General features: G+C 45.1%; 1 protein-coding gene across 12 annotated transcripts in view; it reads left to right on the top strand.

The window, feature by feature from the left end:
• Wnk (Wnk kinase) overlaps positions 1–23657 on the top strand; it is a 407304-nt gene that overhangs the window by 319107 nt on the left and 64540 nt on the right. For 9 of the 12 annotated variants that reach the window (XR_012885943.1, XM_075872963.1, XM_037415295.2 and 6 more), the window contains 3 exons: positions 3972–4429; positions 12733–13380; positions 13538–13611. Coding sequence is in view for 10 of the 12 variants with exons in the window: in XM_075872963.1 (XP_075729078.1) it covers positions 3972–4429; positions 12733–13380; positions 13538–13611 (1180 nt within the window). In the remaining 2 variants the exon portion in view is untranslated. The remainder of the gene's footprint in view (positions 1–3971; positions 4430–12732; positions 13381–13537; positions 13612–23657) is intronic. The other 3 variants (XR_012885945.1, XM_037415297.2, XM_037415296.2) reach the window with 2 other exon arrangements.

Below are 23657 nucleotides of genomic sequence, written 5' to 3'. Positions count from 1 at the left end.
TTCAACCTCCTCTGCTCTGTAGTCCCGTGACGTTGTCCATGTATCAAGGCTCCAGTTTTACCACCACCCTCCTCCTGTTGTGGCCCCATAGACGTGCCGCACTTTCGCCGCCGGGCGTTGTGTTACGTGGTTTCGACTGACGGTAACAAGGCATTGTGGGACCTACCCTGAACTAGTCTCAAACTACAAGTGATAAAGTGTGTGAGCTGTGCTTTGGTAATGGGCTGATAGCTGTTATTTCCACGTAACAATATCCCGTGCAGTTCAGTCATACTTAGTTGTCATACTTAGTTGTCATACTTAGTTTCATACTTAGTTTCATACAGTGTCATACTTAGTTTCATGCACAATGTTGAGAGGTTGCTATCACCTTCTGTAAAGTTGTTTGCACCTCATGGCATGCAGGTGTCTAGCGGATAGTCCACATTTAAGTTTAACAGCTGTCGAGCAACAGGCAGTGCAGTGGTCGCGTGGGTTCACCATCATCATCATTATTGTTAGCACAGTAGCACTAGCAGTGATGCCCAGCAGCGAGGCTAGATGGCTGCGCAGAAAAAACGAGACTCTCATTGGCGGGTGGCAGCTGGCGTGGATGGTTGTCTTCTGACAGGGTCCCATGCGGTACGACAACCGCGGGTTGTGTCCCTTGGGTAGTGAGCCGAACATCGACTATGACGCCTTCGTGTAACCTTGTTTGTTGTTATGTTGATTTAGGGTATTGGAATATCGTATAAGGTCGGTTTAGTGTGTCACTAGTGACATATTTGAATCCACTGATCATATCGACAATGTAAAAGTACTTTTAAAGATGTACACAATGTTTGTTTTGGTTCAATCGCGTCTGATTCGTTCTTGTGTGCTGAGAGATGGCACTCATTTTGACAACCCACAGTGCTCGCATCATTCGTGAACTTGAAACCATGCATGAATCTTGCGCTATGTGAACAAAATGCATGAATCTTGTTAAGGTGGCATTTGCTTGGAGACCTCATTGCACGACTCTGTTTTTAACAGCAAGGTCATTAATTAAACCATTAAGGTGGTAATGGTGTTGTAGAAAGTTCGCCTCTCCATTGCCAAGTAACCACTGAGCTCAGCATGTGCTTTGCAATGGATAGTCCGTCAAACTGCAAGGGCAAAGCAATGAATGCAGTCGTAACGAATTGTAATGTTATATGAAGTAAGACTAGCAACTAACTCTTTTGGATCCTATGTCACGTATTACTGCAAAATGCTGAGGTAATAGAATACAGTCGCTCTAGGAAAAAATGCTGCTTTCGCCCGGTCTCTCCACATTGAAAGCGCAGCACGTAAGAGGGTATGCGTTGATGCGTGCTGAAACGCGAGCTACCTATTTACAGCTTGAGCTCCATGCATTTTTTAATGCTTGCTAAAATCGGGTGGATTGTTTCATCACTTCTTGAGCAATGGACTGCAGGTCTAACATGCAGGGGATGCTCTCATGTGTGCCCTCCAAACACCATAGGTGCGTCAGCTTGCTTGATCGCTTCTTCAGCAGTGGTTGTCACCTCCACTGTCACCCCCGCAGGTACAATACATGATGTGCAGGGAGACGTTATCAGTTTAGACTTCTTACCGGACATAACGGCACAAGCTCATTGAGAGTGCCCATATAATTGCCTTCTCAATAATAATGCAGTTTTTGCCTGCTATATAAATATTTTGGGTAAGTTTTGCCTTCAGTCCCTTTTTTATTAATTTTTCACGTTTCTTTTTAAAATTTTCATGCTTAGAATTTCATGCTTTCAAATTTCATGCGTCCATATAAATGCCTTCTCAATAATAATGCAGTTTTCACCTACTATATAAATATTTTGGGTAAGTTCTGCCTTCAGTTCCTTTTTTAATTTTTCACGTTTCTTTTTCAAATTTTCATGCTGAACTGTGTACAGTTGAACCTGCTGACCTCCGTAATAAACCTCCATCTAACGAATTTCTCGATATAAACAAGTTTTTCTATTCCCCGTTGTTACTCCATAGAAGCACATGTATTTGCGAATAGTATGTAACAAAGTAACAGCGGATGACAACATTAATATAACAAATTTTCCCCACGGACAATCTAGGAGTTTTGCCTTAGATTTTGGCTTTTTCGTATGAGCATGCATCTTTTGCGAGTGCCCTGCAACCGACGAAGTGCGAAGCGGCGGCGGCGCACTAGGCGAAAGCAAGCGCTCGTTATTGCACGCAAGTGAGCACGAGGCAGGCGGGTATGCCTGTGTCCCACAAGCTGGCCTTGCCGTCGTTCTTGCCGCCGCGGGAGCATGCGCAGATGTGCCTCCACCCCCCCACCCCCCAACCAAAAAAGAAAATACTTTTGCGTTGGCAGTTCCACGTTTTAGTTAGAGTCACATATGTGGGGCCGCGCTGCATATGGAGGGCTGAGAAGGTGGGGTAGTTGGCAATTCATAAAGCGCTCATGCTGTGTGCCCCTTCTTTGCTTCATGTGGGTGTGTTTCTCCCACGCTCCCAGTTCGCTCAACCATATGGAGGGCTCTTTACCGAATAGTTTTTCACAGTGTCTGTGTCCCTGTTGTTCGCTCTTTGTTTTCGTCGCTGTGCGCGCATGCATGGTTTTACTGCGCATACATGGTTTGGCCCCCAACGGCATTCAGCATTGCTTTTTTTTTTTAATGCGGACAACTATGTCGTTATCACCGAGGGGACGTCAGATTAGGCGCTGATGGAAAATCTGCGTGATCACGGTGACAATGGATCTTCGAAAGCCTTCTCGGTCACGCGCTTCCAATTTGCGCTGCGGCAGAAGTTCGCAGGCTTGTATTAGTGCCAGCTCATCCTCTGTAATTTGTCTTCTCGGCTCGGGTCGCGTTCCATAAACTCTTCTCTGAACAATTTCTTGTGTTTGCGTGGCTGGTGCACCTGCACTCAGGTGACTCTCCTCTCCACACATGCCGCGCTCATGCGCTCAGACACATGCCGCGCCTCCGCGATCGGCATGTGTCTGGTGCCTTTCGTTTACTCATCACATCGACTTTCAACATCAAGTCAGGATTATGAAGCTTTTCTCAAGTGACAAAAGCATGCTCATAGCCGCCGATGCAATGAATGAGTTTCTCATTTGCGCCACTATCAAAACACTTTTTCGGAGCAGTAGAAAGTTTCCTAAAAATCGACCGGATTACGTGTCCATTTGTAAGTCTGCAATGGATAGGCACACTTGTACCCTGATGGTGCTCCCTTATTTTTCCTTTCTTTTTTTCAACCTCCCTCGCCCTGTCCACCATTGCAGGGTAGCAAACCAGACATGTATCTAGTATAACCTTACCGCCTTTCATTTCTTCCCTACCTCCTCATATGTGAAGAAATGATTGTCCTTTATTGTTTGTATTTCTAGTAAACTTGCTTTTGATACACATTGTGATCACTCTTGGCTTACTTGTGCGAGGAGTGATGAATTAAGTGCTGCGGATACCGACACATTGAATTTATCGAGCTTTCCCCCGCAGAAATACACAGGTACTAGGCCTCAGTTCAGATTCATTGTAAGTTTGAATTAACCGAGTGTGTCAAATGAACTTGCTTTTATGGTTCTGCTGCATGTGCATTTTTACAGGGAATACGAGACGGGAGGGAAACTGTCATACTCAAGGCATTTTTAAATGCCTCCTAATTTGGTATTGAGGCTGTCAGCATCACTCAATGATTATGTCTTGAGATCAATATTTCTTGACTTTGCAGCAATAAGAATAATGGGGTCCATGACCAACTCGCAGGTGAAATAATAAAGAGACGTAGTAATTCATGAACATGGCCATATACACGTTATGAACATGGGAACATATTTTATTGAACATCTGACATCTTAGAGTATCCACCAAGTTCTTTTGTTAACAAGGTATAAATTTGCATGGGGTCTTCCAGAAATGCATCCTCATCATAATGAATTCCGCTTTTGTGATGCCATTAGAAGCAAAGTCTTCTCTCCACAGCTGCTGGGTTATCTGCAGGTCGCTTCTCCCGTTTTCACGTGACCCCTGTGCGTGATGACCCTCTCCTTGGGAGTTCAATGAGCCTGCCGTCGACGCCATCATCATCTTTCACCCTGACCCCAGCACCTACCACTGCTCCCTCGGTCATCGCCATCGAGGCACCCACTGTTGCCACAACGGCCACCTCACCCATTCCACCGATGCCTCCAGCATCGACGACCACGTGCGAAACGACGGTTGGCAACCATGTCGAAACGGAAGTGACTCGTGGTGGCTATGTGGTAAGCACAGCCACTCAAACCAGCAGCACCGAGATGAAAGCACCACCACCTGCGCCAGTGAGCTGTGGTCGCTTCCAAGTGACCACCGTGGTGGACGATGTGGCTGCCGCCACTGGGGGTGGTCTGGTGCCAGCCAAGCAACTTAAACCATCACCGCTTGTTGACCAGCGTACCAAGGTGAGCCAGCACTGTTCTTGAACCAAGCATCAATTGCGAGATCGCCCTTTATTGTTCAGACATGCTTGATGCCGTGGGAAGCATTACCATGTGTTCATACTGATGTGAAAGGGCAGTGCCAAAAAAGGGTTCAAAGGTCGAGCATATCTTTTCCTTTCTACTACCTTGTTATATCAGAATGAATTCAAACCTGTTGTTCAGCACTACAACGTGCCGTACACAGTCTCTGTAGAAGTAAATGTTGGCCTTCCTACTCTGATTTCATGTTCAAGTTGGCGTTCATCTATGTCATCATCACTGCCACATTGAATATCAGTGATAGGAAATGCAGCTAGCAAAAAACTACACGAAGACAGCGAAGAACAACCACACAGGACAACTGCTGGACATAAACTTAATATTTATTGAGAAATTTCACACACCCCCAACACATGAAACAGAAGCGCATGCATAAAAAAGGCCATCTGAGCCATATCAAATTTGTGCACCTAAACGTAAAGAGCATCAACGTGTGAAACAAGGATAAAATTGAATGCCTAGGTTACCAGCTTTATAGAAACGCAAATTCTTTCTCCTTGAGTAAAACTGAGGGTTCGATCACACATGACAATTTGCCCTGCTTCCTGATTTCGAAAGCTTTCACATTCATTCTTGTTTCTACCTTTGCCAATTACAATTGCTGATTTGAAATCTGGGACGCAGCCGCAGCTTTTGCAATGCAGAGGCAAGTTTTCACCAGTGCCTGTGGGGAAGAGATAGTAGTGTTCACGCAGCCTGTTCTTCAGGCATCGGCCCTTCTGGCCGATATAGACATGGCCACATGACAAGAAAATTCGGTATACTACCAAAACAGCACATTTCGTAAATACGTTAGCATGCTTCTTTCCGCAAACGCTGCTCGAAAAATTTTCTTGCATAACTATGCACTTATAATAGAGCCTGGAGAGCTTGCACGGTGCAGACAACACGAGGCTGACGCCATTCCTTGTGGCTACCTTTTTTTGATGTGTGATATTCTATGCAAATAGGGCATCACCGCATTGTTACATGTTTTTGGTACACCATCTGCCGAGTCATCTGTATTCCTAGTTTTTCATTTCAGTTTTTAGATGGATGATTCCACCACTAAAAGCAGCAAGAATATTCGATTACCTGCGGACTTTATTCTGGCTACTTGCTCCTGGAGAACAAAGTGCACTGAATGTACACCGCTCTTTTTCTAAAGAGTTCACAAGGCACAAAGAAAGAATACTTCTCTTCACAAGCTTTGAATGGCATGACTCAAATGGGAGTAAAGCTTCTTTTGTCCTCGGTGTGTAAAGCCAACAGGCATGACCATCACCTTTAAAGTCTACCACTAGGTCAAGAAAGCGACTAGAGTTGTCTTTGCAAAGTTCGTAAGTGAGCTTCAAGTCTTGAGAACATGCGGCAAAGCTTGTTGACGTTTCTGTAGCAAGAGATTCGAAGTTATCGCCTTCATTAGTGTTAAAAAGTACCGTATTTACTCGCGTAATGTATGCACTTTCTTGCTCGAAAAACCTGAGCAAAGTTGGGGGGTTCATTTATTATGCGGTGTAAATTTAATGAAAACTTTTTCAGGAGGAGAAAAAATGCGGTAATGCAAAAAAAAAAACTTAGGTCACTTAGCCTTTCGCTATTGACATACGCATACACTGTTTAGAAACAGCTTCTTTCTTGCACTTTAACTTAACTTTGGTGGTTGATGGCGCTGTCTTCTGCAAGCTGTCTCTATGCTGCCTGCGCACGCCATAAAGGCATTTTGCGGCTATCTTTTCTCGCAATCATTTAACCACAGCTGTGGTATCTGATGTGATCTCGAGGGGCACCCAAAAGCGTGCGCTACGATGCTACAATGCTACGACACAGTTTGCCAACTTCGCAGCAACCTCGCCTGACGACCGTGACGACGCTGTTAACATAGTAGCAAGTAACCAACGTTGCAGCAAGCTACCCTCGAAGCATCGAAACAAACCATCTATAACTAGATTAACAACAAAATACGGTCGCCGCCTCGCTTCCACATGAGAAGTTCCTGTATGCCCGCATAATAAGTGAAGCGAGAATTGGGGGTGCTACTATGTTATAAAAATCGTCACGATCTTTTCTGGATAAGTGATTTTTTATGGTTTTCAGAAACCTGTGACGCGAGAGCATCGAATGACCCTTGGCGACAGAAGATCCTGTCTTCCTCACTCTAAAATCGCATGCACGTGGTGGGCTTTTTTGTATTCACTGAAAGTGATCGTCGGTTGGCGCGAGCAGTTTCGTCACCTTCGCTCGCTGTGTGCTTCTTAGTTGCAATTTCTCTACACTCGCACCGTTTGTGAACCTTGCTGTGGTGCACAAACAAAAAAGGCTGGGGACGTGCCGCGCAGAGATAAAAAAAAACAATACGGCCTGTGACAACGGACGAGGGGGGGGGGGGGAGGGAGCAGGCCGAGGTGGCCGAGGGGGGTCGGCAAAATAATAAAAAAAAAAACAGAAGTGATCCAACGGGCAAGGAGGCGCCGGATGTGGGTTAGGGGGACTGCAGCGGATGAATGTAGGGGGTGCGTTTATTAGGAGGGGGGGGGGGGAGAAAAAAATCTAAATTTTTATGACTGAAGTTGGGGGTGCGTTTATTCCATTAGTGCAATTGTTAAGCGAGTAAATACAGTACTAAAAGATCGTTAACATAATGAAAAATGTTCACTATCTTGTCATCCCGTAAACTGCTTCTTAGTGCATTGTCTAACCTTGATAAAAAGGTCTGACAAAGCACTGGAGCCACACTTGAGCCTATATACAGCCAAAAGAAGTCTATTTTACGGAACAGAATGAAACAGTTCCTGAATGTCTATAGAAATATTGGTGTACGCACAAAGATTGTTTAAACGCAGCACTTCAACAATCAAAGAACACTTGACACTAAAAAAATGGTTAATTGAGAAATGGCGGGACTGCTCTTGTTAAGATTTACGAGGCAATCCTTATAGATGTTCAGTGACCAAATATTTAACACGTTTTCATTAACCCAGGAGCCCCATGGTTTGAAATGTGACTGTGGTGCTGCCACGTCTCATTTTTAGGAGCCCTGCACAACTTGGGCTTTCAGCCTCAGGGGAGTTTTTACCAGTGAAGCTGTTCTTGCCGCACAAATTGCGTAACCATGTTTGGAAACTATCATTCATATTAAAAATGGCAGCATATCCACGGAGTGAATGATGGAGAGTGGGGCGAAGCATTCGTCCGTCCATGCGTCCGGCTGTGTGACCGTCCATACGTCTGTTCGTGCGCCCGCCCCTGCATTCGTTCATGCATCCGCCCCTGCGTCCGTTCATGCGTCCATCCATGCATCTGTCTGTGTGTCCGTTCGTCCATCTATTCAACACTCCAAGTCCCACCATCTCACATCTTTTTATCATATATTCCCCATATAGAAGCACCGCCATTCAGTGGACATTCCAAGGACTAAACGAGAGGTGGCACACGCACACTTTCTTACGGCTTGCGCTTCGGGTCTACTTCCCACCTTCAACCACCTTGAGTTCATGGTATATACTAGTTCACTGTATTCATGGCACTGCGGCCCAATGCTCGCTAAACCTTTCTAAAACCAAGGAGGTTACGCCCAGCGAGTATAACGTAGCAACCTTTTCCTGTCAGATAGTGCTCAATGTACATGCCAGTGGCTGCTAATGTGAAATGAGAGACGGGAGGATTCAGCTTTTAATTTCTTACGGTTTGCGCTTCGTATCTGTTTCCCCCCTTTAACCACCTCGAATTCATTCATGGTATATACTAGTTCATTGTATTCATGACCCTGCGGCTCAATGCTCGCTAAACCTTTCTAAAACTAAGTATAATGTAGCAACCCTTTCTTGTCTGATAGTGCTCAATGTACATGCCAATGGCTGCTAATGGGGATCGCAGCGTGCGCGTTGACTAAAAGTCGAATGCTCCTGTCTCTCATTCCCCATTAGCAGCCATTGGCATGTACATTGAGCACTATTTTTTATTGTTAAACAACGCACAAAAGAAATCTCTCACCAGCACCACCTTGGAGGTCAAATGTTATACCTATTTCGGGTATGTTCCACTGGTGGTTACATACTACGACGGACGCACAAGCCACGCCATAAGGAGCTTCGCCCCTAAAAGGCTGTCTGTGATTTCCAAGCTGCTCAAGGCCTTCTGTGAGAACTTGCTTAACAACTTTTGCCATGAGCCGTCTTTCGTCACTATGGTGGCCAGGCACTGGCGTGGTCACCATGGTTACGGAAGACGTGTCCATGCACTGGAAACGTTGTTATCGGTTGTACAGCCTCATTTGCTTCACATCACTTCCCTTAACACATATATGCCTAGTGTCCTACATGTAGGACGCTGAGAATTTTCATTGTAAATTGAATGTTTTTTTTTGTAAAAAAAGCTAGCACTAATTGTCATGTGTTGACGATGCCGTGCCCTTATAACGCGCTAGTGTAGGCGACCGCCAGGCTACCAGTCGGCTCGTGAGCGCAGTCTCAAAATTGTTGTTTCACGTGCCTGAAGCAGAGCACCATGCCGCGAAAGAAAATGCAAGTATTACAGATTCAAAATGTTCGCGATGCTGACAATATTTTTCTGGATTGATTGTCAATTATTGGGTCTGCAGTAAAATTTGTATAACCCTGATGTGCGGTAAAGTTTATTGTTTGTGGTCTCTCAAACATTGGTGTCCTACCTATAGGACGCTAGGCACATGGGGTGTCACGCTGTGTCAACTTGGAACGCGTGCCGCATCATGCCCGTGAAGCTTGTCATAACGCAATTACATGCATATGGATGTATAGTACGTTCATGTAATTACATTATTTGCACTCAGGAGATTCCCTGCAGTTCATGTCACTAAAAAAATATTTGCAGATGCCAACGACATTTGGAGCATATGGACGTTGGCAATGTTGTGCCTTCACTTGCCGGCATTCCGCCGCCCAACAATCATGCTGGTGCAGTTACAGGTCAATAAAGTGGTGATCAAGAAGGCACGCAGAAACAAACAAAAAAGAAGTCTCGAGGCTTTTACAATTACTGATTTGACACTGAATAAAAAATCTTGTATGCTGTTGGAAGGACAATAGCACGGTTAACATGATCTCAAATGGTCATGGACTTGAACCGCAGCAAATGGTGAAAAGATACTCAAGATAAAAGCGATCTAAGGACATAGTGGAGCAGCCTTTTTGTTTTTCAAATACAATGCAAACGTGGGCGAGGTTGGCCGACCGAGTCAAAATATTGCAAAGTACCACACTGCCACGAGAAGTATGAAGTGGTAGTCATCACTGCCAACGTATCTCCTTGATGCATGTGTGAACAATGCATTCCAGTTGATCGAAAAGGGAACAGACAAAGCGTACCTGAGAATGTTTCGAAGGGCAGTTACAATGAGGTAAATAAAGAGATATTGCTACAAGCCATTGCGTGGAAGAAGCCTGTCAGTCTCGGCAGGAGGCGCAAAGCTGATTTAAATGCACTGACCACTTAGTCATCCTCCGAGAAAGGCAAACAATGTGTGCTCATAGCCATGGGAAGACCACCATCTGTTGTAAAAAATGTGACATTACAATGCATGCAAAATCTTTCAAATTATACCATTCATTTAAGGAAGCAGTGTGGCACGCGGAACGCGTTCCAAATTGACACAATGCGACACTTATGTGCCTAGCGTCCTATATGTAGGACGGTGCCAAAAACGTTGTCAGAAAACGTTTTCTTGCGAATGAAAGTTTTATTTTATTTTCTGAGAGCTTAGAAGCTATTATTTTGAGAATAGAAAATCGTTTTGTTAATATCCTTAAGCTCAGGCATATATGGGTTAAAGAAGTCCTAAAGCACCCCTTGGGCTTGTGTAAAAACACATCCACTGCAATGGACTGCTCAGCCATATATTGTAGCTGTGCGTGCCACGTAAAGGTTACAAGCAGAGTGCAAAGTTGTTGTTTTCTCAGGTGCCCTCTTTCGAGAAGTGACCGCTTCTCACTCTCGTGGTTGGATGGGCGTCTGGCATCAAATGTCACGTTTCGGTCATTCAATGTTTCAAAATATTATTGGACAATAACCGGTGTAAATTATAAGTGCTGTTTGGATCAGATGAGATTGTTCTCATTGACAGTGTGTAACAGCTGTAGTTAAATGAATCGGCTGCAGTATAGGAAACATTTGTTGCATGTTTTCAAAAAGATGACTCACTTCTGGTGGAGGCCAACTGTTGTCTGCTAAACTTCGCATACACGCATAAGTTCGAGTGAACGCGCATGGAAGTTAGCTTGAAAGTTGAATGCAGCTCACATCTGCAGTTACACTGACTTGTTTTTAGACAACATGCGTCAGATGAACATTCTGATCACATAGCAAATGAATTATCTTTTGTTAGCACAGAGAGACAGATATCTAAACAAGGTTATAAAAAGACAGGCCACCGGAATCAGATATATAGAAAAATTGCCACACTCAGTGTTTCAAATGTAGTCTAAATAGCGGGTCAGCTTCTCGTGGCAGTGTGCGTTCACGAGCCGAATTTGAGCCTCGCTTACTTAGTTGTTTTTGTTAGTTGCATGTGTTACTTAGTTGTTGCGTTTGTTGCAGTGCTTGGGTTTTAGTCGATCTGGTCATGAACAAAATTTTCGAAAGCAATTTATAAGCCTGATATGGCCCAAAACATGTGTGCTGTCCGCCCACATCAATGGTGCGGTGTTGCATGCACTCATTTTTTTTATGGCACTGGGACAGCACCATTGGTTTTCCAACAGGGTTGGGCGTAATAAGCGCATGCATCATGCCACCTTGTGAGGAAACGTGAGCGTACTATGTGCTGATTTACGCGATGCCAATGCTGTTGATGCTTCACCAATGGCATTTCGCACAGGGGATGCGCCGCCACAGAATCACACAAAGGAAGCTGCCTGCATTGTTACCAGTTATATTGGCAACATAGGGTACGCCTAGCCTGGCCTTCGAATTCATTTTGCTGAAGAGCTAACAAAAATGCAAGCGATTCCAAATTATTCCAAGGTGTCTTTGACGGAAAGCACAAGGGGCGGTTCATGACCCCTTAAGTGGGCTATGTTAAAGTGAGCACCGGTCTTCATCCGTTTAGAAGCACTTCCCCTATGCAGATGCATGTCTTTGTGTTCATCCAGGCAGAGATCTTGGGATAAGTAGATCCGATGCATATCAGTCCCCCTTCATGAGCAAAACTGGAATCAACTTAGGTTACATGTAATTGTTTTTTGCTCCACTAGCGCAGATGAGCACAGAGGAGGTTTTGTTTAGCAGCTGAGTGAACACACTCTGTTACACATGAGGATCACTTCTTGAGGCATAAGTTTCAACTGTGTCAACTCGTTATGGAGCCCCTATAAATTTTTGCCTTTGCAGTAAGTGGAGATGTGACGAGCCTAGCACCAATGCTGGCATGGAGCGAGTGCAACGGTGTAAGAACTGCACAGAGCTATTGTGGTAGCCTCTGACAAATGTGCCAATATAAACTAGTTGCTAACAGCCCTATCAGAAGAGCATCTAACTTAATGGAGGTATTTGTGGCATAGTACAGTTGTAAGCACACTTCTAGTGGGCAAATGGCACTTGGTGCCAAATACCTAAGTGCACTAAAAAGATGTATTGCTTGCAGGAACGAAAGCAGCTTACTGTCATCACACTTGCCAAACTCGCAACACACATGCACAGTCAGGAGCAGATACATCGGCGTTTCTGCGGCCAATGTGGGCACACTGTAGCTAGAGACCCAGCGGTGGTAGTAAGAAGTGTTCATGAGGGTTTCATATACAAATACAATGACATACAATGAGTGTGGTGTACTGGCATACCATCACAGCTGTTTTATCGCATTTGTATTTTTGAACCACCCAATTTCTCTTAAGGGTAATTCAATGTCTAGGTAGTCCAATAAATCGACACTGTATTTCAAGCCTTTTTAGGACCTCAGGTGCAGTGAGCCTAGCCTGGTCATTCGATCTCATGCTTGAAAATTGATATTGTCTGTATGGACGCCTGGTAGCAGTAGAGCAGTACATTACTATTATGGGCATGCTGTAATGCAGCTGCAATCAAGCAGGTCTGAAAAATCAAAATGTGTCTCAGATTGGTGGGTGACACCCATTTTTTCTTCTTGAGAACTAAAACAGAAACTGTGATGACGCATGGCGTAAAAAAATGTTGCATGAGAGAAGGCTCGTCACACAAGCATTAGTATTGAAGGTTCTTATTGAAATGCCCACCAACCTGTGTTGCACCTCTAGTGGCAGCCCTCGCCTCCTCCACACTCTCGTCACACCCTGCACCCCGAGCGACCAGCTGCACGAGGCCCTCTTGCTGCACATCTCTTCAGTCACGACTCAGCGTGTCAGACGCTGGACGACAGCCCCGACCCCTATGCCACATTCCCATACGGTGCAGACAGGCACTTCGACACCTCCCTTGAGCTTGCCCTAGCCAAGATAATGCGTGGCTACCTGCGTTCTTCCGACTCTGGTGGCGACCTTTCGTCCCTGTCACAAGCCTCTCTGGAGTCACTGCCCCCCCCGGCCAGTGAGGCGGCGTGGAAAGTGCGTGTGCATGTGCGCGATGCCGAGGTGCAGACAGAGCAGCCCGTGCGCAAAAATGCCTGCGTGGGCACCATGTCTCCCCAGTCACGGCGCTTCCTGCTCTCTCTGGAGCCCCCGACACTGGCCAAGGCGCGCAGCCTGTCCTCCCTGAGCCCCAACGAAGGCTGCGAACGCTGTGCAGGCCTGAGCCCCGCTGCGTCCCCACCCTGGAGCTCCTCTCCCTGCGGCTCGCCACCACTTCAGCGCCACAGTGCTCCACGCGCAATCCCAGCGGGTGCCGAGCGAGCACGCGGCACAAGCCTGGTTGACCACGGGCGCAGCCTGTCCTTGAGCCAGTTCTTGGTAAGGGCAGGGCAAACTGCTGGGGCTTCGCTTCTCTCTGCTAGCGGCAATCCTGGGGGCTTTTGCTTCTCGCCTGGTTTGGTGGAGGCTTTCAATGCAAAGGGCTTCTTGTGGTACTACGCTGGCACAACTTGTGCACTTGACCTCTTCTGTGCAGGCAGCTCTCACCTCTGACCAGGAACCTGAAGAGCCAGATGACCCAGAAGAATTCCTCAAGCAGCTACTAGCACGGTAAGCGCCTAAAGCCACTGTTTGGCACGCATGTCCTCTCAAAATAGACTAGTAGAACGTAGCATTTAGTCTCATTGAAAACTGGTGGTTACAAATGCTGTGTTCAGTGTTATAATGGTAATCATGTGGACTGCATTATGATAAGACTTATATAAAGGCTATATGTGACCATAGAATGAAGCTACAAAGGAAACAGCTGTTCAGAAATATGAATGCCTGGACCATTGAGATCCTGCGGTTTCTCCGAAATATCGGTGATAGCCTACAGGTTCACCTTTTGTGTTCCTGGAGCACTCGGGGAAGCCATCAGCGTCACGGCGACCATGATAAAGCGCACAAGCCCAATTGTTGACGAACCTGGTGAGCGATTGAGATACAAATTATTGTGCGATGCCAACTTTCTTCACAATGCCCACAGGCTGGAATTTGCAGTCATGCAAGAACCACTCATCACACAGGCCTGACAATAGCCGTGGCATCATGCATTGTATTGTGTGAAGTTGCATATCGAGAAGAAAGCTCACGCAACCTTTTCCACTGCCGAAAGTAGAGTGGGCTGATTCTGCTTAGGATTGCACTGGAAACTGAGGTGTGGCTTTTCATTAGCTTGTGTTATATACCCTGCGGGATGCCTTCTACTAGAGCACTGCACAGGCCAATTTCTGCAGCTCGAGCCCGCCCCGGTGCTTTTAAATACGGCTCGTACCCGGCCCGGGCCAGAAAGGTTTGGGCCCGGCTTGACCTGTTCCAGCTAGTTATACCTTGACCATAAATGAGGCACTGTCCACTCTTGACTTATTGTGAAGATACCTGCCTCACACAAGATGTATTCTAGTGAGTGTTTTGGGACTCCTTTCAATTTCACATCTTTCACTGGGACACTCTGCATACGTTTGCCCCTAACACTTTTGCAAAAATATATTTAGTGCAATTAAAATATAATTGTAGTCATAGCTGGGACATTCCACGCCAAATGTTTCAGCCATTTTGGCGACCATCTCAAATATATTAAGGAAAAAATCGTGCTGACTTACTGCATTGATGAGAGTAAATTGCTAGAATATTTCGGACAGAAAAATTTTTGGTCACGTCAGTGCTTTCTGAGCTTCTTAGAGTGTCGTCTGTGTGTTGATTGGGAAAACATTTATTTTAAAGCTGCCACTCTTTTTTCCGTACAAAATTTAGTATGCATGTTGAGTAAAGGTGATTGTGTATGGGGTTTGAAGCTCAGTAATATCAATGCAATTTTTCTGCCTTATGCACGTCCAAGAATTCAGCCAAAATGTGTTATGTTTGCATTTTTTCTGTTCCAATACTGCACTTTGTATGAATGTCTGAACAATGAATACTTACTTAACAGAAGGTATACTTTGTGAAAAAAATATTTTTATACTGCTCAACTTGTCAGAATTTAAACGAAAAAGTTGCAAGTTTCACAAAGTTGGCATTTTTGTTCATATTGAGACATTATTGGCACCATGTGGCAGTCCAGCTAAAGATCACTTTTAGATTTAACTCGACAGCAAATGAACAGTTCTTTTTATGTGGCAAGTTTTGTCATTACATTTTTTTTGTTTTAAGGAAGAAAATAATTTTTGAAGTTTCCCATTGATGACTGACTATTTTTCCATTTGGTCATACCACAGCTTTTGCCTTGAAGTTCCCTTTTGCCATTACGTCACTTGACGACTAAGCAGGTTGTAAGGTGCAGAGCCAATTAGGATGTTTCTGCTCAATTCATTACGCATTTTCATACCGCTGTTTTAATATGCCAAGTGTGTCGCAGTATGATCAATCCAGGGCTTGTATGCTGGCAATGGCTTGAGCAGCGGCTTTGTCAAGAAGCGAGACCAGATAGTGGAACCGATTCACGTTAGACAAGCTCAGGTTATTGTGAGCAGAGTGGCGGAACATGTCCCAAGATGGCTGCCGCCAAGTTAAGCTACCGTCGAAGCGCAAAAGTTCAAGCTTAGGCAACCGTGCGCCTAAGTCACGTTGAGCTCGTGGCGTGTTGGTTGTCGAGGTTGTTGGTGGGTCTCCATCAGCGGTTGTAGGTGGGTGCGCCATCGAAGGGAGTGAGGTAACCTTGAGCCTGCCCATGTGATGCTCGAGCAAGGCTGAAGCACTGGTAGCAGCGTCTTCATATTCTATGACGGAATTTTAGTCTTCTGCCACATACTCGTCTGTCAGGAAGGTTTCCAGCTTGGCGTTCAGCGTGGCTAACTCTGTCGGGACCGCCTTTAACTGACTGTAGACAACGTGATGCGTTGAGAGGTCAAATAGCGTAGAGTGAATTAGCTATTTCGCCACATTGACAATACTCCTACTCTGGGCTTGATGAGGCGCCCACTTGTTTTTGGCATGCTCAATGACAAGTCTTGCAGCAGAAAGACGTCCCTGATCGGAAGCGACAGCTTGGGAATATGAATGCCGGCTTTCCTAGTCTTCAGAACCAAAAATGACTTAGGGAAATCTCTCTGGAGCCTTTATTGGCACTCTGTGCAGTGCCATCCACAACATGGCAACAATTCAAGTTCCTTGAATATGTGGCACACACTCACGCAGGGGGATTAGCCAAGAATCGGATGTGTAGATTCGAACAGTACAAGAACAAACAAGCCTCTGCCCCACTACCCTTCATCATCTGTTCATTTCATGTGGTGCGCAATTTTCTACAGTCTTAAAGCAAGATTATACTCATGGTTTCCAAAACAATTGTCATTTAAAGCGCAGGGAAAGGCTTTTTTATTGCTGCCCGTCGAACGCGGCGAATCGGCTGTCCGGAGGATGATCCCCTGCAGGGTCTGGAAGCAGGAGAGTGGGTTGCCTATAGTCGCCGATGGTCAAAGCCCTCGGTGCGAACAGGGCAGCGAAGTGTGGCTGTGGTTTCAGGCTTTCAGCTCGTGGCAGCAACAATGTAGGAGAAGGAGATGTATAGCAGAAAGGAAGCAGTAACTATGATGGGAAGAAAAGGTGGTGGGTAAACAAGAAGCCGCATGTCCGCTAGAGATGCTTGGACGAGTCAAGTGACAGGCATTCTTGGAATTTATTACAAACATATGGTAATGAAGCAACTATGCTACGCAAGCCAGTTGGTCCTCTGCAAACACCAAGGAAAGATAAGCTAAACACGTGGAAACTGTATACATTAAATTTTTTACAAGAGTAGAGGCTCATGTCTTTAGTTTCGATGTGTGTTACTTATCTGACAATATTCAATAACGGCAGCGATTGGGGGGAACAAGTCTGAACGGATCAAAAATTCCTGAGCTCGGGGTGTCACAGAAGTTGACGAGCATTCATGCAGTAAAAGGTACCAATACACCTGTGCCTATACCCCCCTTCTGTTTCAAGGTGTACAGTGGCAAATCAACATTATAATCATGAGCTTCCTTACATAGAACTTTTACTTTCCCCGCAGAATGCTTCCATGTTTTTGAGCCCCTTGAGAACACTTGCACTTCGGCAAATGAGAATGCTTATGAATTACTTTTGAAATACGAAAAACACGAAGGTGGCCATAAAAACAATTACGGACCATCTCTCCGAAGAGAACCATGATGGGATGCAAAGCAACAGTGGTGCGCACGATGTCGAACAAGCTAAAACGGGCTTCGACGAGGGTGCTACAAGAACGGTTTGAAGCAAAACTTGGTGTACTCGAGTAGCCGTTTCTCTGAAACGCAAATACATGGAGGCGGGTTGGGTTTCTTGTTTCATTGCAGATAAACGAGCCGAAAGTGTTCCCACTCGACGTGCGGTCGAGCATTCCGGGTGGTAGAGAGGGTGAAGTGAGAAAGAAGCGTGTTGCGAGCGTGCGGAGGAGCAGCACCTTCTAGGTGTGTTGGGAGGAGCCGGGAGCTGCTGCGGTTGAGGGAAAGAGTGACGCGAATGCACAGAGGCGACTTGACCTATTTGGCATTGTTCGAACAACTGCGGCAGGGGGAACGCGGTGTGACTGCATTGGCACAAAGACACAGACGGACAGCATTACGCAGGCTAGTTAAAGAGCTGCTTCACATTTAAATAGGCAAAAGTTTGTTCTCTATGATGGGCATTCTTATTAAATGCGAAACATTTTTGACTAATTGCCAAGTGCTAAATATTTGCAACTGCTTTGCTAGCACAAAAAAATAGGCAACATTTGCATTGATTGGTGCACCTGTCATAAGAGTCGCTCCGCTTCTCGCACCAAAGTGCGACAAAAACAGCTCCGGAGATATTAATGACTCACGAGTGGCGTTGCCTAGTGTGCGGAAAACGCAGGTGGAAAAAGACGTGGCAAGCATGCGAGCGTATCTGCATACTCGAAATGCTTCCCTAGATACAAGCGTGCACATCTCATATACATTATATAATGTTAGCAGTGTACTGTTGCTGTTGCAGCATTACCACCGGGCAAACCTTTTTTACGGCATGCAAGAGCGCTTTTCACTTAATGCAATGAAAGGAAACTGATATTTCGAGTTTCTCGAAAAAACCTGCAGCACGCCAACGGAGCAATATGCTAGACATCATGTACTTTTTGATTCCAGGCCTTGCTTATGCACTCCAGGTGGTCTAAGTGAGCCGAAGCCCTCAGCCACAGCATCTTATGTAACCTGGACCGCTTCGAGATGGTAAAACCCACAAAACAAAATAACCAAACAGTGTGGACGCATTATTTATATGATATACAAGGTGTTTCAAGAAATGGGTTCAATACTAATTAAAAATCACAAAAAGAAGGCACCTGCGTCCTACCTGCGACGTTCCCTTTACTTTGGCAAAAGGCATCTTCAGATGTGTGAAAACATTGATTGCGGCAGTTATTGGAAAAATAAACCAGTTGTGGAAATAGCCGCTTGAGTCAGTTTGGGGAATTAAAGTTTTTCTTACGAGTAGTTTATAGCCGGCCATTTTGACATTTCGGAAAGGCGGCCACTGATAATCACCGCGGAGAGGTGAAGTCTGGCTAATTTAGCTGGCCAAATCGAAACCAACGTACCAAACAGCGCATCTGCCATTCACTTTCAAAACTCATCAATGAAAAGATAATTGTTTTAAACTGTATGAATAGTAATTGTTTTTATTACTTTAGTTACTGTCATAATTAACATTTGTACACTTCGGAAGATGCCTTCTGCCAGGGGCGTAGCCACAAACGTTTTCGAAGGGGTGGAGGGGGGGTTTCACACCAACCCGACTGGGGGTGGGGAGATGGCACAGGCTTCAGCCTTCCTCTGTGACGTCACTATCGGCGGTAGTCTAAACAGATAGTGTACATGTATATCAAATCATGAGATTCCCCCCCTCCATGTGTGGGTTGTGAAAAGAGTAAGTAAAAGTATTGTAAGAATCATTGATTGATTGATATGTGAGGTTTAACGTCCCAAAACCACCATATGATTATGAGAGACACCGTAGTGGAGGGCTCCGGAAATTTAGACCACCTGGAGTTCTTTAGCGTGCACGCAAATCTGAGCACACGAGCCTACAGCATTCCCGGCTCCAACGAAAATGCAGCAGCCGCAGCAGAAATTTGATCCCACAACCGGCAGGTCAACAGCCGAGAAGCTTAGCCACTAAACCACCTCAGCGGGGCAGTACTGTAAGGAGCACTGTAAAATACAGTAAACGACAGGTACAGTGACCGTTTGGAGCAACAGTCTCTCGTCCCACCATTGAATGGACTAGTCTTCGAAAACACATTATTGCGATGACCCACCCGGTCGGAAGAACATCGTTAGTCGTCAATCTCTGTTAAGTGTAGATGGCGTAGTCCTCATCTGGGCGAAGTGTGTGTCACAAGTTAAGGACAGTTCCGCTTACAACAAGGAATGATAGATATAAGCAGCATGTTTTTGTTTGTACATTCGTGATTACATTTTAGTTTTGCTCACTTTGGCTAGCGAATTTTTTACTGTTGCTGTCTGTGACTGCATGCATGCTTCAATGATTTTTGGTAATGATTTTTATTAAGCTTATATGTCAAGCAGCCGTGATGCAGTGGTAGCTTTTAGACAACATTTTTTGCTTTACTGCGCTCATACAAACATGCTTGCGATACGCAATAACCAATTTTCTTTTTGTAAGATATGCTGCATGTTGGCAACATAATTTTGGACGCGTTATTTTTCGGGCAGACTTTCAGTTGCACTGTGATTTTTGTTGGCCCTGAAGTGCTTCAATCGTACAGGCTTTATTGTGCAATCTGCGAGGGCAAGGTGATTATTGATGAGAAATGTTCACATCGTCTCAATCCAAAGTGCATGCACGAACGGACTATACCTACTCACATAAAACTAGCTTGTTCGCTGTGTATATGCGCTCAGAAACCTAAATACGCACAAAAAATGCTGAATGTTCTTGTTTTTTATTTTTTCGTAGTTTTCATTTTTCAGCTCTTTGAAACGACAGCGTTGCAGCAAGGTGTCTTTAGTTGTTTGCAAGCGTACAGCCAACATTTTCCTTTATGTCAAAAGGTTCAGAACTGTACAGAATATTTAACCATGCAGCATAGTACGTGCATTCATGTTGACAGCACTTACACCGGTGCGAACAGGAGCAGCCTCAAACCACACAAAATCTTTTGTGATCGGTTCACCAGTGATGAAGGAATGAACTCCGAAGTTGTTTTCAGCATAGTGCACCATAATTCATTTCTCAGAATGCGTGAACTCCGACGAGACCTGCCACCGCATGCAACCCCAGTTTACTTACACTCTACTGTGCACCGACTATGCCTGTTGGCTGTCTGTTGCAGGCAATCTGATGCGAGTCACTGGAATTTCACTGCTGCCATCAACTCCTTCGAGCTCATTCGCGTTTGTTGTTTTTCATCAGAGCGCGACAGAAGCTACCAGCCTCCCATATGGGGCTAATCACAAACGTGAGACATCTAGCGCACAGAGTAAGATACTGGGAGAGCGCGACCTTACCGGCAGCTTGAGGGAAGCAGAAGAAATGTATACAAGCAAATCTTTTCGCCAGGCGAGAAACGAGCGCTAGTGTTTAAAAAGGAACTTCACCAGTCGACATGTGTCGTCGTAAAGTTCTTGTTTCTCACATTCAGGGTTACTGCCCAAACTTTTCTTGTGAATGCACCCCCTTTAAATACGCTGCCTACAAGTATTGCTGGGTAGTTCATGTCCTGGGTTGATCAGCGCCCTATGAGACACGATGGTCGCGCCGAAACGCCGTACGGTATAACGCTTGGTGATTATTTCCCGAAAGGCGACGCTAATCCCAGTGCACACTTGACAACTGGCGAAAATGAGGATGCCACTTGTCACATGTAGGCAGCTTCATCGTAGTAACGTGCCAGTGGATAGCGTTGAAGCACACTTAAGGGTTTCAGTATTTCTAGCCTTTTCTGGGCTCTATATCAGACCAGTTCAATGAGCACGTTAAAAAGCATCAGCACACCATGAAGATGCTCTCTTCCCTTATGCCACAGAACATTCCCCAATTTGCCACTCTTCCCTCTGCCGTAAGTTTACTGACGTGTACTCGAACATTAACTCAACTTTGGCATTGCAAATGGAGTTAGCAGTATGGACTGCGAAATGGAAGCGATATAAGCGAGAAATGCTCAGGTTGTCTGTGATGCAAGTGGTTTCCGATTGCCCAGAGGTATTCCTCCCAAACGTGCACCGTCCTCTAAAGATTCTGGCAACTCTGCCCATGCACACCTGAAGCTAAACGCACCTTTTCATCGCCGAGACACCTAAAGATGTACCTGAGAGCTGCAACAATGAATGAAAAATTGATTGGCATCGCTTTTCTGAACATCCACCGTCAAATACAAGTACACCCGAAAGACATTCTCTTTGTTCTTTACCGGGAATGTAGACGGCTTCAACTGAATGTGTGTGTAGTATCAATCATAGGTGCCTGCTAAAAATCAAGGCAGAAAGTTAACTGAAGTTATTCTTCAATTGAGATTTTCCGAACAGCAGTAAAAACATAGTTGTTAATGCTAAATTGATGGGGTTTAACATCCCAAAACCACAATACAACTACAAGAGATGCCGTAGTGGGGTGCTCCGGAAATTTTACCACTTTTGTTCTTTAACATACACCTAAATCAAAGTGCGCGGGCCTCAGGCATTTTCGCCTACATCGAAAATACGACAGGGGTTCGATCCCGCTACCTGAAGGTCAGCAATGGAGCACCATAACCACTGGACCACCCTGGCAGGTAGTAAAAAAGACGGTTTTGGTAAAATCAGTATACGCTACTTTTCGTCCAGCTCTTCAATAAGGAAGCAAGTTCAACTGTTTGAGACAAATTGCTGAAAATCACTTTGACAGCATGGCAGATTGATTTTGTTCTCTCCCGTTGCCTACTTCTTGCTTTTCGGTGGCACCTTTCACTTGCAGATGTGGTTCGCAGATACGGAAAATGTGAACGGCAATGTAACAACCGAAATTTGCGTGCTGAAATTCTCGCAAATTTCGGGTAACATATGGGGCATATAATATGACAAGTAATGCGCAGGATAATATTCGTGTCCAATCAAAAACATAATGAACAGTATTCTGCTATGCAGTGTGTCTGTTTGCTACGTGTAGTATTGCTTGCACAGAGTTTCTTTCATTTCTTGTAAAAAATTATGGTTACTATGTATATTGCTCATAATTTTACATGATAACATGCCCACTCATGTTTTTCCAGTTTCTCTATTCTGTGCATTTCTAGTCGTTCGTCATGTCTCTAATGGCAGAAATTGCTTGGTGCGCCATTCTAGTCATGTTAATGTAAAGAAATGAACAGATGAAGTGAATCAATAATATATATATATATATAATTTTTCTTATATTTTTTTCAGCTTTATGTTCCTTATTCTGGCCCTGTTTGCCACACTGCTGAACAATAGAACTTGTGCTCACTACAGCTGCCCACACTGCATTTCTCATTACGCTGCTTTAGGTTTATGACCATTATCTTTTTATTTATCAGCCTAAGTTACATGATGAGTATTTTAGTAGGTCTTTCTAAGGCTGTGATTGGCCTGCACATTTGCCTCTGTTGCGCCATCTTCACTAGACAACACTTGGGAGGACCTTTAGCCATTAATGCATAGTAAAGATATGTATAAATATATTGTACACTCGCATACAAGCGAAGTTAGGTGTATGAACCGAATATTTTGTCGTGTGCATGTGCGTGTGCGTGTGTGTATGTGTTAATATTAGCAGAACGTGCGAAGGTTCAATAGAAATGTTATTCCCTGGTCGGAGTGTATTTAGCACATGTACGAACAGTCACCCTGTAATATGCTCTAACGTGGCTTATTAGACCTTGGTACTGTGTCTGGCTTTTTACATTAAAATAAATCTCTGCCTATTGAAAATTATGGTAGGGACCAACTCCGGTGAGATTTGTTCCAGCGGGTACGAGTATGACCACCGCTGAACCATTAATCTTGTCGCTGAGCCAGTTTAAAACAATCGTGGCAGAGATTCCTGCCCAAAATCTCACAGAGTGCCAAGATCTTGAGAAACACTGCGACACATTTTTTTCTGTATGCAGACATTATTCATTGTAAAAGCATCCAGGAATAATATTGTGATAGTAGCTGCGCTTAGTTTCTGTATCATGCCAGCGTGAAGCGATGAAAAAAAAATAATGAGGTGGGTAAGTGGCGGGGGAATGTCCGACGAAAAATTACGGGGAGGTTCGAACCCCTTAACCCCGCCCTTGCCTACGCCACTGCCTTCTGCCAAAGTCAAGGGAATGCCGCAGGTAGCACCCACATGTCTCCTTTCTGTAATTGTTAAATAATAATGGACGCATTTCTTGAAACACCCTGTGTATGAGTCCTGGGCCTAATACGGGTCTGACTCGGGGCCTGGGCCCGACCCGAGCCCAAAGCTCAAAGGCCTGAGCCCGGCCCATGCCTTTCCAAAAATGCCTTACCGGGTTGGGCCTGGGTTTTGAAGTTGGTCCGTGCCGGTAGTGCTCTACTTTCTACATTGGCTTGCGCAGTGCCGGCAGGGCTCTACTAATGACATTGGCTTGCGCAAGCCAATGTCATTTTATGCCTGTTAATTTCCCAATT

The sequence above is a fragment of the Rhipicephalus microplus genome, chromosome 9 (assembly GCF_043290135.1).
Source record: "Rhipicephalus microplus isolate Deutch F79 chromosome 9, USDA_Rmic, whole genome shotgun sequence".
Classification (NCBI taxonomy): Eukaryota; Metazoa; Arthropoda; class Arachnida; order Ixodida; family Ixodidae; genus Rhipicephalus; species Rhipicephalus microplus.
This window is presented reverse-complemented; position numbering and strand designations above follow the sequence as displayed.